The sequence below is a fragment of the Aaosphaeria arxii genome (genome assembly GCF_010015735.1).
Source record: "Aaosphaeria arxii CBS 175.79 unplaced genomic scaffold BU24scaffold_1, whole genome shotgun sequence".
Lineage (NCBI taxonomy): Eukaryota > Fungi > Ascomycota > Dothideomycetes > Pleosporales > Aaosphaeria > Aaosphaeria arxii.
In genome coordinates this window covers 5,084,653-5,111,557 of record NW_022983474.1, presented here as the reverse complement: position 1 = coordinate 5,111,557, position 26,905 = coordinate 5,084,653, and the positions used below count along the sequence as shown (strand labels likewise).

Sequence of the window (26,905 nt, the reverse complement as noted above, 5' to 3'; positions counted from 1 at the left end):
AACAAATCACTCATTTATTGGCGAGGGAAGCAAGATATGAATGTTTCGACCTCGAGAGGCGACGTCATATTTGACTCATGGGGGAAGGATTCACAGTGAACATACGATACGACCAGGGACCATGTTGGTTGGACGCAGATGCAGCACAGCACAGCACCAAGCACCAAACTCCTAACATGCCAGATAGCGCTCCAAGCGGACAACAATGTACTCGTACTCGTCGTCCATGTATGTTCATCCTTGACCGCTTCCTCTCTTTTAGCCAGGCCGGGTTCGTATCAAAGTGGAGCGGAGTGGTGGAGTGGAGTGGAAGTGCATTCCAATGAACCCCCCCGTTGGCGTTCTCGGCAACAGCCGTAGGAGGGAGGAAGAACAAAGGACTCACACATCTGACCGTCCCACACACAGACATACACTACCAAGTAACAAACGAACACAATGCTGCCTACCAGAACGGACTACGGAGAATACCTTTGACCATAGCCTTGTTCTATTCTCGTCTATTGAAGGTCATATCGTGTGCACACCACGGAGGATTATCGAAACACCTTGGTGGAACATCGCCAACACTTGACACAACTCATGACAATGGTGATAGGCACACACCAAGCTGTACATGGCAAAGAACGAACAACATCATAGCACAATATATCCATCACATGGGCTTATTTGCACAGGAATCCCGCAGCGCCCAGCCTGGGACCGGCTTACTATCTGGGACCCTCGAAACAGTGGGCGGCCCTTCGCCTGGCTAGCTCCAGGAATAATGTGCCGCATGGCGCGTCCGCTGCTTGCGAAAACGACCAATCTGCAACGTGCAAGCCTGGGAAACTTGCTGTAAAAAGGGCACTTGAATTGGCAAACCCCCGGACCAATCCTTCAGAACCCTGCAGCAGCTCAAGCTCCCAAAAGTTGCGTGTCCCGTCGGTGGATCGACCTACCATGGTGGCTGGTCCAGCTCTTGACTAGACCCTCGTTAGCTACCAACCTTGAATAAGTAGCGTAGCCCACCCAACGTCCCTCTCCTCTGTCTACCCCACGATCCCCAAACGTTCTCCATTTCTATATCTTAGAAACCCTCCGAGGGTCTAGAGAGCGACTCCGCAAGCTCACCACCATGGCTTCCTCCACCGCTGCCGCCGTGCAGACGGTCACCCAGGTCGTCACCAAGATTGCCTCCGCCGCCAGCGCGACTCCGAGCAGTGGGAACAAGGCTACTCCCCAAGGTGGCGTGCTCGAACATGTCAACCCAGTACATTACGATCCAAAGAACCCAATTATTCTGTTCATTGTCCAGGTATGGACTCCTTCCTATGGCAAGATAGCCCACAGAATCATGTCCTAATATCTCTTTCTTGCAGGCTTCCATCATCATCATTTTCTGTCGTCTCCTCCACTGGCCCCTCGCAAAGATCCGTCAACCTCGAGTTATCGCTGAAGTTATTGGAGGCATTCTCCTTGGTCCCTCCGTCCTTGGCCGCATCCCCGGATTCAAAGCGAATATCTTCCCCGATGCCAGTATACCCCTCTTGAATTTGGTTGCGAACTTGGGTCTCACTCTGTTCCTGTTCATCATCGGTCTGGAAGTGGATCTGCGCATTGCCACGAGGAATTGGAAAGTCGCATTGAGCGTTGGTGTCGTTGGCATGGCCTTGCCTTTTGGTTTGGGTGTCGCCATCGCGGTGGGATTGTACCACCAATTCAAGGACGAACCGGGCACCGTGCCAATCAACTTCGGTATCTTTGCGCTCTTCATCGGTGTCGCAATGGCTATCACTGTACGTCTTTCCGGGGGAGATGGAATTCAGTTTGCTCACATATCTAGGCCTTCCCCGTACTTTGCAGAATTCTTACCGAGCTCAAATTGTTGGATACTCCCGTTGGTGTTATTGTCCTGGCTGCTGGCGTCGGAAACGACGTGGTCGGTACGTGTCAAATGTCTTTCGTTTCGGCTATCTGCCTCACATGACCTAACTTGTCTTACCAGGCTGGATCTTGCTTGCCCTCTGTGTTGCCCTCGTCAATGCAGCCAGTGGTTTAACAGCACTTTGGGTGCTCCTGGTGTGTGTTGGTTACACGCTCTTCCTCGTTTATGCCGTTCGGCCTTTGTGGATCCGCCTTCTACGATGGAACGGAGCTATTCAGGACGGCCCCAGTCAGGGAATTATCGGTCTCACTCTACTTCTCTGTCTTGCTTCGGCCTTTTTCACCGGTATTATTGGTGTCCACGCCATTTTCGGTGCCTTCCTGGCTGGAATGATCTGCCCGCACGAAGGTGGCTTCAACATCAAGGTCGCTGAGAAGATTGAGGATCTTATCGGAGCATTGTTCTTGCCTCTCTACTTCACCCTATCTGGACTCAACACCAACATTGGCCTTCTCGATAGTGGAATTGTCTGGGCCTACGTTATCGGTGTCACTTCTGTCGCCTTCTTTGCCAAGTTCATTGGTGCCGCCGCGGCTGCTCGCTGGACCGGAATGATGGGGCGTGAGTGCCTGGCTATCGGATCGCTGATGAGTTGCAAGGGTCTTGTCGAGCTTATCGTCCTCAACATCGGTCTCCAGGCAAAGATTCTAGGAACGCGTACATTCACCATGTTCGTCGTCATGGCCCTCGTCACAACTTTCATGACCTCGCCTCTCACCATTCAGTTCTATCCATTGTCGTACCAAAAGAAGGTGGCTGCCTACCGCAGAGGCGAGATTGACTGGGATGGAAACCCTCTGGACGGGAGCGAGAGCGTCGCCGACGGTGCCCATTACGAGAAATTGGAGACCCAGAAGATCAGGCGCCTCACGGTTTACTTGCGCTTGGACAGCATGCCAAACCTACTTGCATTCTCCTCCCTCTTCGGCGGAAAGTTGGAGAAACAAGCAGTCAAATCTCATCCTTCGCTCAACAACGCAAGCAATGTGGCAGAACGCGGCGAGCCATCGGCGAGCGAGGAACCGACCAAACGAAGTGTCGAAGCACACGGTCTACGTTTGCTCAACCTCACCGATCGTGGATCTTCCGTCATGCAGGTATTCGAGGGGCAGTCTTACACGGCGAACGATCCCATCGTCAATACATTCCGAACATTTGGACGTCTTCATAACTTGGCTATCAGTGGTGAGGCACTTGTCGTTCCAGAATCTTCTTTCGCCGACACGCTCACCACCCGTGCTGCCGAATCGGATCTACTTCTGATACCGTGGAGCGAGACGGGAGGAATGAGTGAACAGGCAATTATCGAGGACAAGGGAACGAAGAATAAACTCGCAGCCGGCTCCTATCTATCTTTCGTCAGTTCCACACTAGACCAGTCATCAGTCACCACGGCAGTTTTGGTCAATAAGAATTTCGGTGGGCCAAAGAACAAGAACAAGCCGAAGCTAGCTCGCACATACAGCAACGTCAGTCTCCAGAGCCACCGAGACGTACCTGTCGATGCTCCCCTCCAGGATCAAAGCCATCACATCTTCTTCCCCTTCTTCGGCGGCGAAGACGATCGAGCCGCCCTCCGCCTCGTCCTCCAGCTTGCCGAATCCCCAGACGTCACCGCCACCCTTGTGCATTTCGAAGTATCCGACGAATTCCTCGACACTACCTCCCCCACATCCGCCTCTTCCTCCTCCGATCCAACCCCCAACAAAGGCCCCGAAGCCACCGTCACCCCGACCCCAGCTTCGACCTCCCCACGCGAACAAGACGCTGCCTTCTTCGCCGCCCTTCGCGCGTCCCTCCCTCCCGAGCTCTCCTCCCGGGTCCTCTTCGACACCCACCGCGCCACCAACCCCCTCCAAGACGTCCTCACCCGCGCCGGCACAGAGGTCGGTCAATCCCCCCGCAACGCAGGCGACCTCATCGTCCTGGGCCGCAACATCGGCCGCAAGGGTCTCGCCTCAACTGTCAGCGGCGCCTCTCGCGAGTCCGTCGACGACATCCGAACCTCGACCTCTGCCGGCTCGACGCTCGGCGTGTTGGCAGAGAAGGCGTGGCAGGCGAAGCTCAGCGCTAGCGTGCTCGTCGTCAAGGCTGCTAGGAGGGAGTAGACGTCCTAGTTTTATCTTCTCACTACATACTCCTACCCATATCTTCACGCATTCACTCATTTGATCGATCATCCACTGCATATACGTTTGCATGCCCCTCTAAACACATATATTTGAAGAAGTCTAACCCCTTCCCTCAAGATTCGAACATGTGGGATTTGGATTTTATGAATTTTGGCATTTGGCTAGTTTGGCTTTTGTCTTGAAGCATTCTCGGGAAATGTGCAAATGTCTTCGGTTCGTCTATCATTGCTGCTGTCTTGGACGCCATTTATATAGTGTTTGGATCTTCTTCTGGGAAGAATGGATTTTTATATAACAAGAAGAAAGATGGATGGAACTTGAATATATTCATTGCATTGACAACATGTCATGCCATACCACATCATACCACATTACATAACCTTCCCATACTCACCTCAACCTTTTCCCCCCCTTCCTTACCCTTCTACCACCCGTTCCTTCACCACCTTCCCCTCCCTAAAGAACCCCAGCGCAGCAGCGACATACCCCTCAACACCCACATCCAACGTCGGCCTAATCTGCAGCCTAAACCCCGGCGAATGATTCCCAGGAACCTCCGCCAACCTCCCCTCCCCCTCCAACCGATCCCAAACCTCATGTTCCACACCCCCATACAAGAAAAAACACGACGGCCTCCCCACACTCGTCGCCAGCAGCCCAAAGTCCTCCGACCCCTGCAGCCTCGGTATCTCCGCATCAAACCTCGCCCACTCCCTCCCCCCAAAATGCCCCGCAAACGCATCCTGCAGCACAGCCGTGGAAACCTCGTCGTTGTATAAGAACGGAAACGCGTTTATCCCTTCGATCCTCGGCTCCATCCCCTCTCCCCCCTCGTCAGACGTCGCCATCGCTTCTGCACGTATGATCCGCCGCACGCTCTTCAAAACGCGGTCACGTGTCGCGGGCTTCGCGGCGCGGATGTTGAGCTTCAGGGTCGCGGACGCGGGGATTATGTTTTCGCGGTCGCCGGCGTGGATGGCAGAGACGGTGACGACGGCGAAGTCGAGGGGGTCGACTTCGCGGGCGACGATGGTTTGGAGCCGGATGATGGTGTGGGCGGCGAGGAGGATGGGGTCGAGGGAGGTGTGCGGGGTGGAGGCGTGGGATTGGCGGCCGGGGAGGTGGACTCTGTTCATAAGGGGTTTTTTGTTAGGTTGGATGGGGGATGATGATTGTGATGGCTGGGGATGGAGAGAGGGGGAGGGGATTGGGTTGGTTTCTTACTCGAAGGAATCGGCCTGGAGGGGGGGGGGGGGGGGTTTTTTTTGCTGGGGGGGGGGGGGGGGGGGGGGGGGGGGGGGGGAATGTTAGCATTCTGATATCCCTCTCTCACGCAACCCCCATCACTTCAACAACAAACAGAAGGAAAGCACGTATACACATACACTACTAGCAACCAACCCCCCCCTCACCCCAATCACGCCCGATCGAAACGGCATAACATGCGCCCCGACAAGCACATCCGGCACCGGCACCCTCTCATACAACCCCCCCTCCTCCACCATCCGCCTCGCCCCCTCCGCCCTCTCCTCCGCCGGCTGAAACACCAACACCAGCGTCCCCTTCCACTCCGCCCGCGCGCTCGCCAGCGTCTCCGCCGCCGCGAGGAGCGCCGTCACGTGCATGTCGTGGCCGCACGCATGCATCACGGGCTTCTCGACCCCTCCGTCGCTGAGGTCGCGGGCGCGGTCGGTGGACGCGTAGGGCAGGCCCGTGGCTTCGAGGACGGGCAGGGCGTCCATGTCGGCGCGGAGGAGGACGGTGGGCCCGGGGCCGTTGGGGAGCACGGCGGCGAGGCCGTGGCCGCCGAGGGAGGCGTGGATGGTGTAGTGGCCTCCGCCGCCTAGGGTGGACAAGTGCTGGGATATCCGGGCTGCGGTGGCGGATTCTTGGTGGGAGAGCTCCGGGTGGGAGTGGAAGTGTTTGTCTGGGGGGATGAGGGTTAGTGTCAGGTGATTTGAGGTTGTTGGGGGGTAAAGGGGGAGGGAAGGGGAGGTTACAGAGTTCTTCGTAGGGTTGGAGGTCGGGGACGTGGGTTTGGATTATTTGGGTTATTGTTGCCATGGTGGGTGGGTGGTGCTGTGGCTTGGATTGGTGAGGTTAGTGTGGATGTTGGGGTTGGGAAAGTGAAAGTCGTGTATCTGGAATACACCTGAAGTTAAGCAGGACATATAAATATGAGGTTCACTACAAGTACGTTGGTGGTTGATCATGCCTCGATAGGTAAGTGGTCGTTAGTGAGGGGCATGCAGCTTTCCCGACGGCTATCCGTCCAAGCGATGACGTGCCGTGATACTGATCTAGGAGCCGGCGATAACGAACGGCAAGTGTGCTGAAGAAACGTGAAACATCGAATTGTCAGCAATCGTCTCATGAGAGGGGGGAAGAAAGCCAATGGGAAAGGACAGTTTTGAAATAACTATGAGACCTGTGATATAGTAAGACCTTATTCCTGAGCGCCGAACCTGGAAATCCTACAGGTATTGTACAGTACCCAATACAGCGATATACAGAACTGCAAAAGACTCCTCGCCCTGACCTTCTCTGGTTTCTATGTTCCAGCATGTCGGGCCCAATATGATTGACCAATGTGTGTACGGCGAGACTCATGTCCGACTGTAGATATTAACCTTCGCGATTCATCTCGAAATATTCCATGCCTGTTGCAACGTTTTGGTCCCCAGCACTTGTTTGTATCGCTCGTAGGGAACTTTTGATTGCTGTGCCCGTGGGTTGAATCAAGACTCTGATCTGATTCAGGAAGCTCCTGCGCTGTCCTTGTCGAGGTGTGCCTCTAGGCTTCCCAGCAAATCTGGCTCTTCCGGCGTCGACTCCTTTGCAGGCTCAGGTGCCGTTTCTGCTGCCGCTTCTGCTGCCGCTTCTGGCGCTGCAGGTACCTCTACAGTGTCTTCAGTCTTCGCTACCTCTGCAGCGGGCGATGCAGTAGCGGGCTCGGCCGAAGGAGGCTCAAGAGTGGTCGACTCCGGGGGAGTCGGTTCTTTTGTAACGGCTTCTACAGTAGAGGATTCTGTAGCAACCTCTTCTGTGGCAATCGGTTCTGTGGCAATCGGTTCTGTCGCAGTCGTTTCCACGGCAGGGACTTCTGGAGGGGACGGGTCTGGAGCAGGCTCCTCCACAGCAGGTGCTTCTTCAGTAGCAGTCTCCGTAGGAATCGGTTCCGGAGCGGGCACCTCTGCCGCTGGTGGCCCAGAAGTCGTGGGTTCGGCGGGAAGTGGTTCTGTAGGAACACGCTCAGCAGGAGCAGGTTCTTCGGTAGAAGCGGTCTCAGGAGCTGGGATCGTCGGAATCTCAGTGAGCGAGTTTTGTCGGCTGTGAGATAATGGAAGTTCGGGCGAGGTTGACTTTTCTTTCTCAACACTAGCTTGTGGTTTTTCGACTTCGGGCTCGACAGCCGTAGGTTCTTCTGCAGGCGCGGGCTCTGGGGCTTCTGATGGCTCAACGACTGATGAGGGAGGTGGTGTAGGTTGTGCTGCTACAGCTGGGGCACTTGGAGCCTCTGGCGTGGGCTCAGCAGGAGGCTCTGGAGTGACTGTAGTCGTTGGCTCGACGAGTGGTTCCGAAACGGGCTCTACGACAGGCTCGGGTGCAGGCTCCGCTGAAGGTTCAGGAACAGGTTCGACGGGAGGAGCAACAACGTCCGTATCGATCGTAATTGGGGTCTCTGAGGCAGACGCCGGAATAGACTCGACTGTAACTTCCTTGGGGGTATCACTACCAAGTGTATTGAGCTCCTGAATTGGCTCAGCATCAGGCAATGGAATTGCAGTTTCCATGACTACATCGACCACGGAATCCGGAATAGAAGCGGGTACAGCATCGAGTGTCGGAGGAGGGATTGGTGGTGCGTCGGCCATTTCTGTATCTTCAGGTCCCTTGGATGGCGTGGCTGGTTTGGCGGGCGTTTCTCCACCCTCTCCACCCTCTCCCTCCTCTTCCTCAGATTCGTCTTCGCCTTCGTCGTCGTCGCCGGCATCTGCCATAGGGGTGTCACCTCCCTCTGATGGCTCCACCGAAGTGCCTTCTTGTTTGATAGCAGAAATAGCACCAGGCGCGAGAGCACCTTGCTCAGACTGCCCTTCGACGAATACAACCTTCTTTCTGCCCCTTCCGGGACCGGCCTTCTTCTTCCTCGGTTTGGGGGGTGGAGGCCTCCGGCGCTGAGGTGTTTCCACGCCGTGTGCAACCACAACTCCGTCTGCATTGGCAACACCCACGCCTTCAATGACGGTTCCGGGAGCTGCGGCAGCTGGCGCGGCTTCGACTACGGCTGGAGCATCTGTTGGCTGGACTTCTCCCTCCACGACCTGGCCTTCGGGGACGAGAGCTTTGTAGACGGTGACATTGCCCTCCGAATCCAGCTGCTTCACTTTGGTCTCTCTCAACGGAGCAGGCGGTGCTACTGGGGCGGCAAATCCATTTGCATTCCCATTCGTAGAATACTGAGACGGAAGACCTTTCCGCCTCTTTGCTAGAAATTCGGGTTCAGGTTCCTCGAGATGGCGCGCAACTTTGACCCACTTCTTCACGGTGAATCCCTGGGGCAATTCCTTCTGCTCTTTCTCCTCGCCCGCATCGTCCCCGTCTTCCTCTGGGGGTCCGGGGGCTTTGAACACTCTGCCGGATCTTGCTGCGCGCAATAGCTGCTGGGCGTGGTCGGGTAGCATGTGAGAATCCCTTGGCATGGGAAGTTCAGGCCATATCGCATCCTTGGGGTTGACCTTGTCCTCTGGAGGTGCTTGGCCGATTGGTACTTCGACCTCTCGGTATTGGTTGATCGGTAGGCCGTCGAGCACATTATGCTCGGTCTGGCCTCGACCAGACCTGTTTGAACGGTCTCGGTTTCGGAACTAGTCACATGACGTTAGTTACGATGACCTTTTACATCCAGATGTGTACGGTGCGTGTTATCAATTCAATGAAATAGAAACCAGGGATGATGAAGGAAACGGTAAGCATGATGGAAATTAAAATTGCACGTGTCTTCGTGAAGAATGCTGGCTAAGGGATGAAGCAAGACTCTGACCTTCTCATATTCTGAGAAGCTATCGTTGCAATTACCCCAAGCCATAGCGTTTCCAGCGATGCGAAATAATAATGAATGAAGATTGCTCCAGGATAATTGATGGGGATAGAGATGGAGCAACGCGCGGGTACGGGGGAAATGCGTGAAGCGATGCGTGAAGGTGAACGACGCTGTCAGCGCGAAGCAGCGCAATACGTACAGGAGCCATCGAAACTTAAAGCGCCAGTTGCGCGCAAATGATAGAGTAGGCGGGCTCGATCGATGAAAGTGATTGCAGTCGTGAATGCGCGGCGGGAAGTAGCTATGCGCGATGCGCGGGCTGTTGCGTCGCGTTTGGGTGAAGGAGTTGAGGCTCAAGCCGAGCGGCCGTGCGCGCAAGTCGACTAGCCTGATTCGGTGAGTCGAGATATGTTACTCAGTCTACCTGTTCACCAGCGATGAGGACAGCCAGCGTTCGCGGCGGCATAATTCTCATATTTGTTTTCCGTCCTGGAGTTTTGCTTAGTATTTTTAGAATCATTGGTTGCCAACGATCGAGGCACATGGCTATGGTAGTACAAATTTTGAACATTCACAGATATGATTCATCGTCAACCTCGGACAAATATCATTGAGAAAGCGTACGCTATATTCGGAGAGAATACATAAGTATATAGTACAATATTGTATACTACAAGCACAGCAACAGATGCTATTCGTGATGCCTTTCATCAGGCATGTGCGCCAACCCTGGACACGGAAACGCCTTGAAGTCGCAGAACAGCAGCTTCGACCTTGATACCTTCTTTAATCGCTGCAACAGAGTCTAGTCCCAGCTAAATTGTCCGTTAGAAAGCCGTCTTTCATGTTTTGATGGCAGTAAAGACTCACCCAGTATCCTTTTGCCTCACAATGCCACCCTCATTGCCCTTCTGCTCCCCCGTTTTGCCTCCCTCGACAACCAGCTTATCGAGCTGATAGAATTGACTGATGACAGTTTGTCTCTGTAAAATGTGCATTAGCAGACCAATCTCTAGGAAATAGATCACCGCCCTCCAAGTGTTGTTCCCGCCCGCCCAATCTTCATATCAAGATGTGCACTCCGCCTCCAACCCACCATCCGCACATCCGCCCTCATCCCACCCAACAATCTCAACCACAGCAGCAAAAAAACATACCTTAAGCATCTGCAGCTCCTTCAAACCCTTCTGCATTAACTCCTGTATCCGCCTCTCCTCTGTCTCGTTCTGGTGCTCCCGGAAGCTGTCCCTCGTCCTCCGCTTCGCGTACTCGCGGAAATTGTATGCTGCGAACTGTCGACTGTTCCGAAGGAGATTCCGATACTGCACGCGTGGGTTCAATTAGCAATGTCCTAGTCTCTGAATGATTTTCTGCGAGGGTGGTAGGGAATTCGTGCAGACGTGCGGCGTGCCGATGAGGGGCTGTTCGTCCGAGTGCGGCAGCGATATCTCCGATTCGAAGCGTGGGCTGGTGTTTGGGATGGGAGGATGGCATACCAGTGATCGCACTTGGTAAGGCATATCGCCTTTGCCGAGTTGTGTTAATGACATGGCTTGTATGTGTTGTGTTGTGGAGGGAGGATGTGTGGGAGTGTGTGAAGTGGTAAATGTTCTGGGTTGGCAAAATATTATATCATAGGGTTAAGGTCGGGGTAAAGCTCTGAATGTCCGAGCTCCTAGAATTGATCGACGTGGGCCGAATGGCGGCGGCTCCGCTTAATGGACGACATCTCTCTTGGAGATGTCGATCGAATATTAACTCGATCATCAAACATGGGTGCGAGCAAATGATTTTGAATTAGATGATATTTGACAATGCCCTTATGGCCTACTTGTTTGATAGTATACAAATGGTCCTGCAGGTCCCTTCTGGCCCGACCGCAGCACCAAGCGGGTATTTCGACCTGCAAAACTCCCAAACTCCATCCATGCTATTGTGACGGTGAATTGAAAAGGGAAAAGAAAAGAAAAGAAACACACCTTTATGCACGATCATTTCATGCGATTTTTCTCCTGGATTCGACGGATCTGTTCTTGCACAGTCACGTTCTGCATTTCTTGCATGCGTGCTGCATCCTTGGCAGGATCCGGTACGCCATCGTATGAAAGCGCTGCCCTCTTCCTCCTTGCTTGCTCTTCTGCAGAGACAGGCATGCCAGTCGCCCCATCGTATATGTCGTCTCGCATACTGGCAAAACGCTTCAGATTGTTGGCGACGTCCACTGTATTGATTGTGGTTGCGTAGCGAGCATCCGCCTTCTCTCGCTGTTCCTTCCACTTCGGATCGAGCAACTCAATACGGATGTGCTCATCGAGCTCATCTGCGGGAATCTCCTGTTTACAGTTGGGGCAGATGGCTTTGGCGACACTGGCCTTCTTCGCGGCCTGGCCAGGGACGTAATCATGTCGGATGCGCATAGCTCCTGGTGCTCCTTTCGCGGCTGCTTGCGCACGTGCGGCCCTTTCGCGCTCTGCCTGTCGCTCGCGCACGGCGCGTTCTTCTTCCTCTTCGCGAGCTTGGTGCGCAGCAGAACGATAATCCTGGGTCGGGGGTGGAGGATGGTAGATTGGCTGGACGGGGGGAGCGAAGGGTGCGGCAGGTGGGTAGATCGGGGGAGTGTTCACAGCTCCTTGCGAGGCATTGTAATACGTCTGTTCGTCGGGGGCAGCCTCTTCGATGCGGTTGTTCAGCGAAACAGCGGCCTTCTGTTCCAGGGATGCAGATTGGAGGTCGTTGAGGGAAGTTGGCGCAGGGAGTTCGGCAGCGTCGTCTGCTTCGTCAAACGTAACGGTCGCGATGATTGTGAAATCCTGCCAGTCAATCGACAGATATTCCTTCTTCTCATCCTCCACACGTTTCTCTTCCTTCTCCTTCTGCTGGGCAACATATTTCTCGTACTCGGCGCGCTGCTTCGCGCGATCCAGTACGTGGAACCGGTTCTTCACATTCTGTCGCAATTCTTCGATACGAGCTTCCACCGTCTGTTCTTCCTCCAAGAGAATCTTGTACTGCTCGACGATCGAGCGGAAGAATCCGAAAAATGTGTGGTTGACACGTAGGAAGTCAAACTGAAAATTGCCAGCTTCGCGACTGCGCAGCTCCTTCAACCAGTTTTCGCCATTCTTCGCGGTGTATAGTGCGGTCAGCTTGAGGATCTCGAGATCTTGGGCGCTGATGTTAGGCATTCGGGCGGAGAATCGATAATCTGCGGGCTTCTGCGGTCCCTTTGGTTTGTTGTCCTGGGCAGCCTGGCCTGCGGAGCCTGCGACACGGCCCTTCCCTTCGGCCAACGCCTGGCGGTACCACGTGTAATATGAATGGTAAGAATCCTCGGGATTCAACCAGCTGAATTTGGGGTTGGTGCCAGTTCGCTCCCTCAGGCCTCCTTCAGCACCTGGTTTGCGATGCAAGAAGTCGGCCGTCTTCGCGATCTGCTCGCGGACGGCTTGCGGGGGAATGACGACATCGCCTTCAGGTTTGATCCCGAGTTCGAAGAGATCCTTGGTATCGGATCCAGTAGCAGCCATGATTGCTGCGGGTAGGATGAGGTGGCAAGCAGCAGGTGATGATGGTATTGCGTGAAGTCGAGCGCGCGAGAAATGTTTCCTAGGCGGCGCGGCCAAACCTCGGCGATACCTCTGCGGGAGGAAAGCTTGGCACGTGTTCAATGGAGCATCGCTATAATAATTCTGTATTCGATATGGAGAAGAGAGACAGAATAAAATAGTAAATACGATTGTAGAAAAAATATGGAGGTCTCCGTAGAGAAGTATAATTTCTGCACAGCTGTGAGTTAACCGTCAAATCGTGTCAATTGTTGAGCATCACATGTAACACAATGCGTGCAGCCTATCAGACCCAGATCTCAAATCTCATTCTCCCTTGAGAAGGTTTCTTGTATAGAAGGATCACTACCAATTGAAGAATATTTACACCCTTTCTTGTCTCTTGATAAAGTCACATTCGATTGATCGCACCGCCCTAGTTTTACAGCTGCTGCTGTGGTCTGATCTATTTATGTACCACCACTACGACGACGGACAACCCCCCAGCTCAGCTCCCCGTCCAATCCCAATGTAGCTCCCCTCTCCTTGCTTAGCCCACTAACTACATAGGTACCTCCTGGATAATCCTCCCCCCAAACAAACGACACCTTGCACTTTACCACTTTACTACTGTGTACGAGAGAGACAACCTTACCCTAACCCATACAGACAAGGGTACACGCCGCCTTCGAGCCTTACTTTTGGCCCCTTAGCGACAAAATACGATCATCTTCTTCCCTTTCCAACTGGCATTCGCTCAGACAATTCCTTCTTACTTTCTACTTTCTTTAATCCTTTCTTGTAAGCAATACACGTCTTCACTTCATCACTCCACATGTCACTAACACCACGCCAGCTGTACCAGCAATTGTAATAATTTCGGTGCTTCCATCCTCCTCCCCTTAGCCGCAGGCTCTCCTCCGCTCAGCTCGCCATCATGGCGTCCATCCTACCCTCGAATCAGTACTTGGGGGAACAGAAAAGCCAACGACGGTCGAAATCCCGCTCGCCGGCGAGGAGACAGAAGCAGCAGCAACAACGACAAAACAAGGTTGCATCGTTCGCATCTGAGGGTGTCAAGGACAATGATATCTTCAATCTGCCAGGCTCAGATTGGCAACTCATTGGACTATTGACTGTGGTCGCTTGTGCAGTACGTCTGTTCAGGATATCGCAGCCCACCAGTGTTGTCTTCGATGAAGTCCAGTACGTGTGGCCTTGGCCTCTGATTCTGCGAAAGTATACAAGGCTAACGGTAACTATAGCTTCGGAGGATTTGCAACCAAATACATCAAGGGCAAGTTCTTCATGGATGTTCACCCTCCATTGGCGAAGATGTTGATCGCACTCACGGGCTGGTTGGCTGGATTCGATGGAAGCTTCGACTTCAAAGACATTGGCAAAGACTACCTCGAGCCTGGTGTTCCATACGTCGCAATGCGTCTCTTTCCCGCCATCTGCGGTGTCTTGACGATCCCTACCATGTTCTTGACTCTCAAGGCCTCAGGCTGCCGTACTACCACGGCCGCACTGGGAGCATCCTTGGTCCTCTTTGGTGAGAAGTCCCATCCCTGTCTCCTAGGAATCAAATCTAACATTCCGTAGACAACGCTCTCGTCACCCAGTCCCGCCTGATTCTCCTCGATTCCCCGCTCGTGATCTTCACTGCCTTGACCGCATTGGCCTGGACCAGCTTCACCAACCAACACGAACAAGGTCCCTCCAAGGCTTTCCAGCCCATCTGGTGGTTTTGGCTCGTTGCAACTGGTCTTGGACTTGGAGCCACTTTCAGTGTAAAGTGGGTTGGTCTCTTCACAATTGCATGGGTCGGCAGTCTCACGATTGTACAACTTTGGGTTTTGCTTGGAGACACCAGGACTGTCACTCCAGTAAGTTTGAATCTTCTTGCAATCTGGTAATTTATACTGACCATACGATAGCGCATTTGGTTCAAGCACTTCTTCGCCCGTCTGTTCTGTTTGATCGTCATCCCTCTCAGCTTTTACATGGCTATGTTCGGCATCCACTTCCTCTGCCTCGTCAACCCAGGTGACGGTGACGGCTTCATGTCGTCTGAATTCCAGGCTACGCTGAACTCCAAGGGTATGCAAGATGTTCCTGCAGATGTTGCTTTCGGTAGCCGTGTCTCGATCCGCCATCACAACACCCAAGGTGGATATCTCCACTCCCACAGCCACATGTACCCGACAGGCAGCAAGCAGCAACAGATCACCCTATACCCTCACAAGGATGAAAACAACGTCTTCCTCTTGGAGAACCAGACCCTCCCCGATGCGACCGACAATAGCACTAAAGGCGACCCCAAGGCATGGGACAACCTCGGACCTATCTTTATCGAGGACGGTGCCGTTATCAAGCTTTACCACGTTACGACCGACCGCCGTCTCCACTCCCACGACGTTCGTGCTCCTGTTACCGAGGCAGACTGGCAGAACGAGGTTTCGGCTTATGGTTATGAAGGATTTGAGGGAGATGCCAATGACCTGTTCAGGGTTGAGATTGTCAAGTCGATGTCTGATGGCGCCGAAGCCAAGAAGCGCCTCCGTACCATCCAGACCAAGTTTAAGCTCGTCCATCTTATGACAGGCTGCGTTCTTTTCTCGCACAAGGTCAAACTTCCAGACTGGGGATTCGAGCAACAGGAAGTCACGTGTGCCCGCCAGGGTACCCTACCCAACAGTATCTGGTACATCGAAGGCAACATTCACCCGCTGCTTACGGATACGTCCGAGAAGGTCAACTACCGCAACCCTGGATTCTTTGGTAAATTTTGGGAGCTTCAAAAGGTCATGTGGCGTACCAACGCTGGCCTCGTCGAGTCTCATGCCTGGGATTCCCGTCCTCCATCGTGGCCAATCCTCCGTCGTGGTATCAACTTCTGGGGTAAACATAACCGCCAGATCTATCTCATTGGCAACCCTGCCATTTGGTGGACCTCAACTGCAACCATCGGTCTCTACATTGTTATCAAGGGACTCGCGGCACTCCGCTGGCAGCGTGGCTTCAAGGATTACGACCATACCACTTTCAAGCGTTTCGACTACGAAGTCGGAATGTCTATCCTTGGCTGGGCATTCCACTATTTCCCCTTCTATCTCATGGCTCGTCAGTTGTTCTTGCATCATTATCTCCCTGCCCTGTACTTTGCCATCATGGCATTGTGCCAGACATACGACTTTGTGAGCTACCGATTCAGCGCGCTTGGCCTGAAGAAGTATCCCGCAATCGGCCAGGCAGCAGGTATTGGATTTTTGGCTATCGCCATCACCGTGTTCACAATCTACTCGCCCATTGCGTATGGCAATGCATGGACGAAAGATGCTTGCAACAGTGTTAAGCTCTTTGGTTCATGGGACTGGGACTGCAACACTTTCCTCAACTCCGTAAGCACTCAAACGCTCTCATACCTGCCTCTATACTACTAACACGAAACAGTACGAAGCGTATAACTCTCAAACAATTGTTCCCGACGTTTCGGCTGTGCCTTCCTCTGCCGCGCCCGCCGTTCCTCAACCTCCCCCTCCTTACGTTGAACAGCACCAGCAACAGCAGCCCCCGCAGCAGCAGCAAGTCGTAATCCAGCCAGAAGTTGAGCAGAACCAACAGAAGCCGGAGGACCCAAACGTGTCCGAAAAGGCGGGAGTGTCCCCGCCTCCAGAAGATCTACCCGTGGTTTCAAAGGAAGAAAAGATCGAGTACCGAGACGAGAACGGCCGAGTCCTAGACGACGAAGAGGTGGCAGCACTCGCCGGAAAAGTAAGCTTCAAGACTCGTTATGAGGTATGTCAAACTTCTTCTTTCCTCTAGCTTGGCCCAGCATTGCGCATGACTCGCCATCTACCTATCCACCCGAGTTCCCCACATCATGTTGCCTAGACTCCTAGGTCAAGGCTCCGGCGCGCACGGTGCATACTAGATCTTGTTCCATCGTAATAGAGCTAGAATGACAATGCTAACGGCACGTACAGACCCGAACTCGCGTGATTGATGCGCAAGGAAACGAAATCTACGAGTCTCTCGTTGACGCCAGAGAGGAGCCAGGTCACGGCGTTGCACCTCCCCATCCCGATGCCGAAGGACGCAACCCAGAGACCAAGGACCAGGGTGAGGCCGAGCCCAGTGAAGCTCCCCCGACCGTCGAGGTCGTCGACGACCAGTTGAAGGAGAAGAGCGTGGAGAACCAGCCACCAAAAGAGCCTAAGCCCGCAAGCGAGGCCAACGAGGCGACTAGCCAGTAATTTCGAATCCCAATGCATGGTCATTTTATTGTGGGCGGATGAGTTTTCTAGACGGCATGATGCCAATGAAAATAACGAAAAGGATCTTGTTACCTTTTCCTTCCTTTTTGCAGAATCTTCTTTTTTCCGATTTTTCTTATGTACGATAGGGATTCCCTTGCGGCATACAGGGCTTGTGAACGCGGCGTAGGGACGGATAGCTGTGTGCATTGGGGTATTTGGGTTGACTCTTTACTCTCTATACATACTTATGTTCAGCTTTTCTTCCTCATCAATGCACACTCTGACTGAATTGATGACTTCTCTGTTCAATTTCGTATAAGCATGCCTTATTAACCAAGGTCTCATTAACTATCGTGGAACACTGTCTCGACTTGAACGTACCCCAGGTAGTTCTTCAAAGGCGAAGAAGGGCCCTGGATGGCAAAGAAGCGGAGCGAGAAAGGAAAGATACGAAGTGATGGCGAGAAATGCGACCAGTGAGAAACCCTACATTCCAGGCAGGAAGGATGGAGACCGAGAGGTACACTTGGACAGGCAAGGATTCTTGCGGGACATCAAACCGGCAGGCTTGATGAGGGTGGTGATGGCGGGAAGTGTAAGAGTTTCTACTCCAACCTTGAAACTTTGCTAATCTATATAGTACAGCAACAGTAAAGAAGACGTTCATAAGCGTCGCCCAATATTTTCGAATCCATCAGATCTCTATGGCTATCTTTTCAAAATTTACAAGAGCCTCCCGGCTGCAAGCGCAGAGTATGCAGCTAGGAAGAGAAAGTTCGATCACAAACTGCGGAAGTGGCAGACCAGCTGCACGCGAAGTGTTTCGTTGCTCCCCTTTTCAACTTCCGTGACAGAGTTGGCAGTGACAGCTTGTTTGCGCTTAACAATGGTCTTAGTACCATTTCATGGTCTATCACTAACTCACGCTCTACAGCTACCTCTTCCCTCACGCCCGTACGCTATATGAGAACAAACTCGAAGAGAACCCACCTGTCGACATAATCAAGATCACAAAGAAAGCTCGATATGCGATGATCAAGAATATGTGGCCTACAGATGTGCACCAGCGCATGACGATAGCCCACAGGATATATCGTCCCTTTGCAGCTTACGTCGACTTTGACGCCATATTCAATACGCCAGACACAGCACCACCAGAAGTTTTGGACCTCTGTCGCCGCTGGCGGAACTATATCAAGCATTGTTGCATCCTTGGCATGGAAGCCACGATCAGGATTCGGTTGCCACCTCGGGTTCGTGACGGTGGTCACGGAGCTCGCTCGAAGGACTACACGTTCTCTGACTACTGGAGAGCGATAACGAAGCAACTCGACTTTGTGAAGCCGCCGCAGATTGAGGACCTCCCGGTTCTCATGGACCGAGAGGAGGTGGGAGCACTGGTCAGCGAGGACGCTGATCGCGTTCCTAAGTTCGATGACGATGAGTGAGGATGCCAATCACTCTTAACAACCCATTCCATCAAGAGGGACATTATAGATTCGGAAGTAATAAGCGATAATCACAATTGTTGCATTGCGCTTGGGCTGTGTGCGCATTAGCAGATGTAAAGGTATGTTATGATGGAGTGGATAGTCTTACCATCGTCGCCTGGCATATCAGGTCAGCCAGACAAAGAGAGGCTACCCGTCAGGACAGGAGCCACCCAGTGCCTCGAAAGCAATTCCACAGATGAAAGAATATCATGTCAGGTATGTGAGTCATTCTATCATTACAGGTCCTTGTCAAATACACATATGAGCTGTCGGTGTAGCTGACGACTACGGTGTATGGCTACTTGTGCGGTAGCCGTCCAGCATCCCAACACTACCGATTGCATGAATCTCCTGCTCTGTAGCCCCGGTCTGTGGCGCAAACAGTTGGTCGCGCGGCTCGTTTCAAGTCATCTCTTCGCTAGGACCCCTTTTCTCACCTGACGACGTGATCTTGCTGGTTGTCTATCGTAGAATGACAAGACACGTGAAGGCACCCGAATCGCGGAGACTTGGAGGAAAACGGGAATGACTGGATGTATTGTTGTGGGTGAGATGGAACGAAGTCGAAGGGATAGAGGGAAGTCGAGAGAATGGAGGAGTGAGAGACAGGCTGTCACCAGCCAAGGTAAAGGCAAGTGGAAAAGCTTAACTGGCACACATCTTTTACTTCGACTTATTGACCGCTCTTCAAGTAGCCCCTATATTTCAAGAGTTTAAGGGCGGTGTAATGTTCACGTTTGATGCCTAATGGATTTAGCTTTTGCTTTGGGTTGCTATTGCGTTGTGTACCTTCTTCATCCATCCTCACTGCCTCTATCATAGAACCTGGGTATTAGCTCCTCATCGTCTCGGCCGGGTCAACGATATTATGGACATCTTCGATTGGTGTTGGTTGGATGAAGAATGATTGTAGAGTTCAGGTCTTCTGAGCAGGATTTGTCGCTGGAGCCGGGCTATCGTCCACTGACCTCTGAAAGAAAATTGACAAGGGCGGTTCTTGTGTGAGAGAGTTGTAAGAGTGTTGTGAGAGTGTTGTGAGAGAGTTGCGAGAGAGTTGTGAGAGTGTGTTGTGAGAGTGTGTTGTGAGAGTGTGTTGTGAGAGTGTGTTGTGAGAGTGTGTTGTGAGAGTGTGTTGTGAGAGTGTGTTGTGAGAGTGTGTTGTGAGAGTGTGTTGTGAGAGTGTTGTGAGAGAGTGGCAAGTGTTGTAAGAGGGGGGAGAGTGTTGTGAGTGAGAGAATGTATTGTAAGCTCCTCTGTCTCATCAAGGTCTTCAATGCCGCTTGAGGTTGTAACACTGAGCTTTTGCTGTGTATCTTATCTACCCACTGATTGCAGATCGTCCCTGTGAGTGACGTTTTCTTACTACGGGGGCATATCCATGCAACGATACAGTCTGTAGAACTCCTCAATTATAAGCTTGGTAGTTAATTTCGTGTGGGAGTAATTTGAAATGAAGATTTGTTCATGAGTAGGTGTATTTTCGAGTGGCGTGTGTAACGCCCTGTCCTTCGAACGTCAACCTGAATACCAAGTCTGTCGCCGTGACACTCAGCCCTAGACGTCTGGTGACTGTTGAGCCGCAGATCCTTCGTGGTCCGCTGCCACACCTTCCTGATCCTGCTCCTCTATCGTGTAACCCGCTCCTCTGTCCGCCATGAAAGCTTTGAGATCATCAATGGCTCGAGTGAATGGTGTAGTATCGATGTCTTCCCAATCAGCTCCGAACTTCTCACGACCCATCGCGTTGTGTTCCTTGATGGACTTCCACTTCAGTGTTATCAAGTCCAAAATAGTGTTTAACGTATCAACGACGATGGTGTCCGCATGCTCCTAAGTAGTGACTTTAGAACACAAGTACTAGGTCGGGAAATAGGGTTAGGAACACTTACCTGTGTTGTGACTGCAGCTGCAGGTTCGAGCGTCTGAAGCCTATTCTGCTCTGCGACCCCGGTTACAAGAAGATTGAGTAGGGTATGGAGCATGAAGTATTGGAGTGCAACGGCTCGGGCGAGCTCCTGCCGCGTCGTCTCCTCGGGGGTGAGCTCTTCTTCCATGTTGGCGGATTGAAGGTTTCGCTTGGGGGAGGAGATGAATAGTTGATTCTGTCTTGGGTGGGAGGTTGGTGTAGGTGTAAGAGAGCAGAGAAGTATGCGGATTGCTTGTTTTTGGGTGGTTCGATCGAGGTGAAGGTAGACGTCGTGGTGAGGACGAGATGGGATTGGATGGATATTGACTTACTACTACTATACTTTCGTCCGTGAGCTTATACGATGTACACTCGAATGGAATAAATAACATGCTGTAAATCTGGCGCGACAGCTGATAAATAAACTTAATTGATTTTCAACTCCTAAACTACGCTTCTAATAAAACAAGAACCAATTTCATAACCCCCTCCTTCTAATTCATAAAACAAACTATGCGCCAACTACGCTGTCAAGCTCCTCATCGCCCTTCCTCTGCAAATGAACTTTAGGCTGGATTGCGTTGCAATGTATTTGACGCCCATATGACAGAAGGAGATCTCAACGAGAAAAGAAGAGAAGCAGCTGTAGTCATGAAATATAAGTATCGGGTTGACTGTACAACATCATCAATTCTTGCGCCAACAAGGTAGAAAATCAAAATAAAGAGCGAAGAGGTACCCTGTACAGGGTGAAAGAACTGCATCGTCAGAGAACGCTAGACGCAGAACATTGAGGACAAGAAGCAAAACAGATAAAACAATGAACAGAACACTAAACTCCTTGACAGTGGACGCAAAGTCTTGCACCGTCACTCAAACGAAGAGTATAGACAGCGCTATGACGACCCAAGGAACAAGACGACTCCATGAGGTGTCAAGTGTAGGCATCACACCGCCCTCGAACACTTCCATGGTAGGAGCACCCTTGTGTGGCTTAGAGATCGTCGAGGTCGTATTGATAGCAGTGTCGAGGCCGGTGGCCTTTTCACCCGTGGTTTCCTCCTCCTCGACGGTCTGGACCACAATCACCTCTTCAACGACAAGAGTGTCCAACTGATCTCCGCTGTCCTCCTCCGAGACAGACTCCTCTTTCTGAGACTCTGGCTTCTCCTCTTCTACATTAGGAGCTTCTTCCTCGGGAGGACCACCTGAGCCGAACTCTGCTTCAGGCTGAGAATGTTCACTTCCTGATCCTTTGCTTTCGCTGAAGCTCTGAACGCCAGAGGTATTGGTATCGGTATCTTCAATGGAATGACCGTTGTCATGACCATGTCCGTGTCCATGTCCACGCCAGCGTCCGTTATCGCGATCATGGTAATAATCCTCATCACCATCGTACCCGTTTCGATGACGAGATCCATGGCCATGGTCCTTGTAACGATCATGACTGTACTCGTTCCGACTACCACCACTATGGGCCCAACCTAACACTCCGTCACCCACAACACCAGAGCTGTCATATTCGTCAAGGTTGTCAAGGTTATTCCGAGCGGCTCCGAGTGAATTGCCTTCTGCCCGAGGATTGGATTGCGCTTGGCTACCTGGCAATGGTCTGGATCTTGGAGGTCTGGAGCCGTAGGGGTTGAAGGGTTTGCCCTCCGGAAGATTCCACGGGTAAGGGTCCCATGGAGATCCTATTGGAAGATTGTAAGGGTTTGGATTATCTGGCAGGAAAGGGTTTGCCCATAGTTCGGGCTCAGGCTGCCACCACGGAGGAACGGCTACATTCGGAGGTGCGGCATTAGGCGTTACTGGTCGAGGTACAAACGCGACGGGAGTAGGAGTGGGAGTGGGAGCCCCGTCGAGATCTGAAATCGCTGGAAGTGGTGGACTTGGCACTATCAACGGGCTTGAAGGAACGATCGAAGGATTAGATGGCGGGAGCACTATCGAAGGGCTAGACGGTGGCAATGCAACTGAGGGTTCGGACGGTGGCAATGCGATTGAAGGAGCAATGGAAGGAGTGGATGGTGGTACTACAACCGAAGGGGGATTCGATTGAACAGGCTCGGGTTCGGGAACGGGAATACTTGAAGGAGCTAGGATCGGTGGTATACTGATCTCGGATGTAAGGGGAGATCCTGGTACACTCGGTTCCAGAGATACCGCAGGCTGTGAAGCAACTGGTACACTGGGAAGTGGAGGTTCCTCCGAAGCAGCTGGCTGTGAAGCAATTGGTATACTAGGAAGTGGAGGTTCCTCCGAAGCAACCGGTTGTGAAGCGACTGGTACACTGGGAAGAGGAGGCTCTTCCGAAACACCTGGCTGGGAAACAACTGGAATACTGGGAAGAGGAGGCTCTTCCGAAGCAGACGGGATTGGAAGTTCGCCGGATGGTGTTGGCAGACTAGGCAAGGTGACGAACGTTGGAGGAACCGGGATTATAACCATCGTTGGATTAGGCGGCTCCGAAGTTGCGGCTACGGTTGGGAGCTCAAAACTTGGCAGAGGTATTGAAGGGAAAAATATAGATGGGAGAATCGGAGCTGACGCTATGTCACTCGTGATGTCCCATACAGAGGGCAGTACTTCGTTCGGACGTGGTGCAACAGAGGAGAGTCTGACGGACGAAATAACGACGCTGGGGGTGCTCGGCAGGACCATGCCAGTCGGTATTGTTACAGGCAACGACGAACTCGGGCGTATTGATAAGCTTTGTAATGGTAATACCGATGATGGCGCTGCGCTTGGTAGGACGTTACTCGGAAGGGGTATGCTAGATACTATAGCATTGCTTGGTAGACTGGCCGATCGCGAAGGCGACACTGCGGGCAGAGATAAGGAAGGACTTATCGGATTAGGCGGTGCGGCATTTGATGAGATAACCGAAGGCAGAACGATGATGGGACTGAGGCTCGATGAAACTCCCGTTGGTGCAACTGCAGTAGGTATCGACACAGAAGGAGTAGCAATAGAAGGCAAAGGAACGAGTGTTGACAGGAGAGGGGTGGAGAATGAAGGTCCAGGCGGAATGGATGGATTGGAGGGTATTGGAAGGCCTGTGCGGAGAGAAGATGAAAGTTGAGCTGCTGAGGGAAGAGATGAGAGAGCCGGCAAGCTAGAGGGCAGGATTTGAGACAGGCCGGATAGAGCGTTCGATGAAATCAGATTGCTAGGAGTTGGAAGACCGGATGATATAATTGACGGCGGGATTGGAGAAGCCGGCAAAACCGAGGGAACTGATGCAACGGATGGAGGGCCAGATGGTAAGCTAGGTGGAATGGAAACGCCAGAAGTCGGTACTGGAGCTATTGAAAGGGAGGGTATCGGCAAAGCGGGAGAGGTAATTATAGAAGGAAAGGATAAGCTTGGCGGTACGGGCAGACTAGAAGGCAACCCGGACGGAGCAGAAGGATTCAAGGGAACCAGTAAACTGCTTGAAAGCACGGGGGAAATTGATGCCAACCCGGACGATACAGGAAGGTTAGTCAAAATGCTTGGTTGAAGAGGAAGACTAGACGAGATTGGTAGACTTGGCGGTAGCCCCGAAGGCGTTGGAATTCCAGATATGGGCAAATTTGTCGGCAAAGCTGAAGAAATTGACTGAACCGAAGGCAAGATGGAAGTCAAAACTGAAGGTATTGATTGGGCAGACGGTAGGACGGAAGGTAAAATTGTTGGCAATGCCGAAGGGCTTGATTGAACCGAAGGCAAGACGGAAGGCAAACCTGTTGGCAATGCCGACGGAACTGACTGAGCCGATGGTAAGATGGAAGGTAATGAGGGGTTAGCAGGTATTCCTGAAGGAGTCGAGGGAACCGGTAGAATAGGCAATGAACTAAGAGGCCCTGAAGGAATAGGAAGACCAGAAGAAATGAGTAAACCACTTGAAAGGACCGACGATTGTGGCAAGCCCGAGGGCGGAGAGACACTGGAAGGCAAGTTCGAGAGAATACCTGGACTAGACGGTATCGGAAGAGCAGTTGATGGGTTGCTTGGGATTGGGGACGCGCTCTGTAAGCTAGACGGTACTGGTAACGCCGAAGATAGGGGAAGATTACTTGGCGGACTGGATGAAATCGGCAATATCGAGAATCCTGGAAGACTACTTAGCGTATTGGACGGTATCGGCATTGGTGCTGATGGCTGCAGAAGGCTAGGCGACGGATTGGATGGGGCTGGAAGATTTGATGATGTTGGGATGCCCGAAGGTACTGGGACACTTGTTGGCGGGCCAGAAGCAACGGAAACCCCGGAGGATACCGACAGCGCTGAGGGAACGACTAGGCTGGACGGTGCATCTGATGGCACAGGGACCGCAGATGATATCGGCGAAGCTGATGGGATATTTGAAGAAGCTATTAGGCCGCTCGGTAACTCTGAAGGTAGGGTTGACAGCGGAACCGAGATGGATGGCGTCGGAAGGCTGGTGGGGAATGCTGATGGAAGTGGTAGACCGGACGGTGCTGTTGGTGCCGAAGAAACAGCAAGGTTTGAGGGCAGTGAAACCCCAGGTATTGAACCGGTCGAAACTTGTAGATCTGATGGGATAGGCAGGCTAGAAGGCAGAGGGAAGCCGGAAGGAATCGGGAGCTCTGATGGACTGGGCAAGTTCGAAGAAACTTGTAGACCAGAAGGTAAACCAGAGGGGATTGAAATAGCCGAAGGCAAGGGCAGGCTGGATGGGAGAGGAATATTTGAAGAAACCTCAAGCCCTGAAGGTAGAGGAAGAGCAGAAAATTGAGGAAGGCTAGATAGGGTGTTGGACGGCAAAGGTAGACCTGAAGGGATCTCAAGGCCAGATGGAAGACTCGAAGGGAGAGGTGGGCCAGAAGGTAACTGAATGCTCGAAGGCAAAGGAAGAGCTGATGGGAGATCTGAAGGAAGAGTACCGACAGAAGGTAGAGGCAGGCCAGTCAGCAGAGGTACGTTAGAAGACACAGGAATACTTGATGGCAGTTCGAGTCCTGATGGGAGAAGGCCTGAAATTACAGGGAGACTGGAAGGCAATCCAACCGCTGACGGTAGAAGACCTGAAGATAGGGGAACACCTGGAAGCGACTCCAATGCTGAAGGTAGAGGTAGGCCTGATGGCAGGACTATCCCACTTGGCAATACAATGGCCGAAGTCAATGGAAGCCCAGAGGGCAATACAATTCCTGATGTTAGCTGCAAGCCAGAAGGAAGGATCTGGCTTGGTAGCGGAAGCCCGGAGGACAGATCAGGTCCAGAAGGCGGGGGGAGATTACTAGGAGCCTCGAGTATAGATGAAGGAAGGCCGCTGGGTAGCGGGAATGCTGAAGGCAACTCAAGTCCTGACGGAAGAGGGAAAGCAGAAGGCGGCTGAGTTGCCGATGGAACCACAAGACTTGATGGAAGCAATACGCCACTGGGCAAATTAAGACCTGATGGCAAGTTGACACTTGGCAAAGTAGGCAATGAAAGCTCTGAAGGCAGCCCAAGGCCTGACGAAATCAGGAGACTAGATGGCAGGATCTCAACCAATGACGGTAGACCTGAAGGTGATATTCCATTCGATAGGGATAGACCCGAAGGCAGCACACCGCTTGGTAATATCAGGCTAGACGGAAGCGGAAGGCCTGTTATCACTGGCAGGTCAGAGAGAAGTGGAAGGCCAGAAGGAAGGACTGCGCTTGGAACCAGACCGCTAGGCAAAACTACACTAGGCAATGCAAGACTCGACAGTAGCGGCAAATCTGATGGAAGTGGCAAGCTAGGTATCGGAAGACCTGATGGCAGAATGCTACTTGGCAGGGGCAGTCCTGACGGTAATGGTAGTCCAGATAGCGTGAGCAAGTCAGAAGATAGTATACCCGATTGAACAATGCTACTCGGCAAAACAAGGCCCGATGGTAGTACAAGCTCAGAGGGGAGAACGCCGCTTGGCAAAGGTATTTCTGAGAGCGCTGGAAGACTAGGTAGGCTTGGTCGAACCGAAGGCAAGAGTGAACCCAACGTCACATCAAGGACGAAACTTGGCTCTGGGACAGGAAGCCATGTAGGTACAGGTAGACCATACGACAATTCGAACGTGAACGATGGCAATCCTATGCTGGGCAGGTCGAAGATGGGTGGTAATGAGGTAGGAATGATTCCGCTTGGCAAGGGCAAACTCGAGGGCAAGATGGCGCTTGGAATCGAGACGACTGGAGGCAGCGAGAGAGCGGTTGGTAGAATACCACTAGGAAGCTGGAGCACTGAAGATAAACCAGATGGGAGCGGCAAATCTGATGGGAGAAGGGTACTTGGGATGGGTAGTCCTGAAGGCAGATTTGAAGGTAGAGGCAGACCCGAGGCTATGCCTGATGGAGGTGATAGACCAGACAGTGAGGGAATGTCTGACAGTAATGGTAGGTCTGATGGCAGCAAAATCTCCGAGGGAAGTGTTACGCCTGAAGGCAAAGGCAGACCCGACAGAACTGGAAGGTCGGATAGAATATTAACCTGAGACGGGAGTGGTAGTGCCGAGGGAATAATGCCAGAAGACAATTGAATTCCTGATAGTGTTGGGAGGCCAGACGGAATGATACCAGTGGGCAATGGAAACTCCGTAGGAAAGCTAGACGGTAGAGGAA

The 26,905-nt window shown here is 52.5% G+C and overlaps 10 protein-coding genes across 10 annotated transcripts; 4 read left to right on the top strand and 6 right to left on the bottom strand.

The window, feature by feature from the left end:
• Positions 1 to 6: 6 nt before the first annotated feature.
• On the bottom strand, positions 7 to 561 carry BU24DRAFT_39609 (uncharacterized protein). The gene has a single exon (XM_033525287.1). It carries the CDS (start codon positions 410 to 412, stop codon positions 65 to 67), a length of 348 nt encoding a protein of 115 aa, XP_033390556.1. The 5' UTR covers positions 413 to 561; the 3' UTR covers positions 7 to 64.
• Positions 562 to 1,024: 463 nt separating this feature from the next.
• On the top strand, positions 1,025 to 4,428 carry BU24DRAFT_417850 (K(+)/H(+) antiporter-like protein 1). The gene is made up of 4 exons (XM_033526832.1): positions 1,025 to 1,297; positions 1,362 to 1,778; positions 1,826 to 1,925; positions 1,988 to 4,428. The coding sequence occupies exons 1-4, from the start codon at positions 1,118 to 1,120 to the stop codon at positions 4,033 to 4,035; spliced, it is 2,745 nt and encodes a 914-aa protein (XP_033390555.1). The 5' UTR covers positions 1,025 to 1,117; the 3' UTR covers positions 4,036 to 4,428.
• Positions 4,429 to 4,475: 47 nt separating this feature from the next.
• Positions 4,476 to 6,254, bottom strand: BU24DRAFT_384753 (peptidase M20D; the record flags this gene model as incomplete). The annotated part of the gene is made up of 4 exons (XM_033524857.1): positions 6,060 to 6,254; positions 5,445 to 5,986; positions 5,284 to 5,297; positions 4,476 to 5,187 (listed from the first exon to the last, which is right to left on the bottom strand). The coding sequence occupies exons 1-4, from the start codon at positions 6,121 to 6,123 to the stop codon at positions 4,476 to 4,478; spliced, it is 1,332 nt and encodes a 443-aa protein (XP_033390554.1). The 5' UTR covers positions 6,124 to 6,254.
• Positions 6,255 to 6,456: 202 nt separating this feature from the next.
• Positions 6,457 to 9,422, bottom strand: BU24DRAFT_417849 (uncharacterized protein). Its single transcript, XM_033526831.1, has 2 exons — positions 9,303 to 9,422; positions 6,457 to 8,927 (listed from the first exon to the last, which is right to left on the bottom strand). The coding sequence occupies exons 1-2, from the start codon at positions 9,309 to 9,311 to the stop codon at positions 6,816 to 6,818; spliced, it is 2,121 nt and encodes a 706-aa protein (XP_033390553.1). The 5' UTR covers positions 9,312 to 9,422; the 3' UTR covers positions 6,457 to 6,815.
• A 290-nt stretch (positions 9,423 to 9,712) lies between these two features.
• Positions 9,713 to 10,680, bottom strand: BU24DRAFT_384749 (uncharacterized protein). The gene is made up of 4 exons (XM_033524856.1): positions 10,600 to 10,680; positions 10,261 to 10,425; positions 9,974 to 10,086; positions 9,713 to 9,918 (listed from the first exon to the last, which is right to left on the bottom strand). Exons 1-4 carry the CDS (start codon positions 10,651 to 10,653, stop codon positions 9,909 to 9,911), a joined length of 342 nt encoding a protein of 113 aa, XP_033390552.1. The 5' UTR covers positions 10,654 to 10,680; the 3' UTR covers positions 9,713 to 9,908.
• Positions 10,681 to 10,893: 213 nt separating this feature from the next.
• On the bottom strand, positions 10,894 to 12,792 carry BU24DRAFT_417846 (splicing factor 3a). The gene has a single exon (XM_033526830.1). It carries the CDS (start codon positions 12,628 to 12,630, stop codon positions 11,095 to 11,097), a length of 1,536 nt encoding a protein of 511 aa, XP_033390551.1. The 5' UTR covers positions 12,631 to 12,792; the 3' UTR covers positions 10,894 to 11,094.
• Positions 12,793 to 13,253: 461 nt separating this feature from the next.
• BU24DRAFT_417845 (glycosyltransferase family 39 protein) lies at positions 13,254 to 17,195 on the top strand. Its single transcript, XM_033526829.1, has 7 exons — positions 13,254 to 13,449; positions 13,505 to 13,854; positions 13,914 to 14,203; positions 14,254 to 14,537; positions 14,589 to 16,052; positions 16,105 to 16,449; positions 16,638 to 17,195. Exons 2-7 carry the CDS (start codon positions 13,586 to 13,588, stop codon positions 16,905 to 16,907), a joined length of 2,922 nt encoding a protein of 973 aa, XP_033390550.1. The 5' UTR covers positions 13,254 to 13,449; positions 13,505 to 13,585; the 3' UTR covers positions 16,908 to 17,195.
• Positions 17,196 to 17,367: 172 nt separating this feature from the next.
• Positions 17,368 to 18,358, top strand: BU24DRAFT_488470 (uncharacterized protein; the record flags this gene model as incomplete). The annotated part of the gene is made up of 3 exons (XM_033533553.1): positions 17,368 to 17,505; positions 17,551 to 17,663; positions 17,845 to 18,358. 3 exons carry the CDS (start codon positions 17,368 to 17,370, stop codon positions 18,356 to 18,358), a joined length of 765 nt encoding a protein of 254 aa, XP_033390549.1.
• Positions 18,359 to 20,796: 2,438 nt separating this feature from the next.
• On the bottom strand, positions 20,797 to 23,300 carry BU24DRAFT_471337 (uncharacterized protein; the record flags this gene model as incomplete). Its single annotated transcript, XM_033532687.1, has 1 exon — positions 20,797 to 23,300. A coding segment is annotated over one exon (2,118 nt), but the record flags the coding sequence as incomplete, so codon positions are not given.
• A 75-nt stretch (positions 23,301 to 23,375) lies between these two features.
• BU24DRAFT_471333 (uncharacterized protein) lies at positions 23,376 to 25,811 on the top strand. Its single transcript, XM_033532686.1, has 4 exons — positions 23,376 to 23,792; positions 23,929 to 23,977; positions 24,079 to 24,946; positions 25,163 to 25,811. Exons 1-4 carry the CDS (start codon positions 23,590 to 23,592, stop codon positions 25,654 to 25,656), a joined length of 1,614 nt encoding a protein of 537 aa, XP_033390547.1. The 5' UTR covers positions 23,376 to 23,589; the 3' UTR covers positions 25,657 to 25,811.
• The last annotated feature ends 1,094 nt before the right edge of the window (positions 25,812 to 26,905 follow it).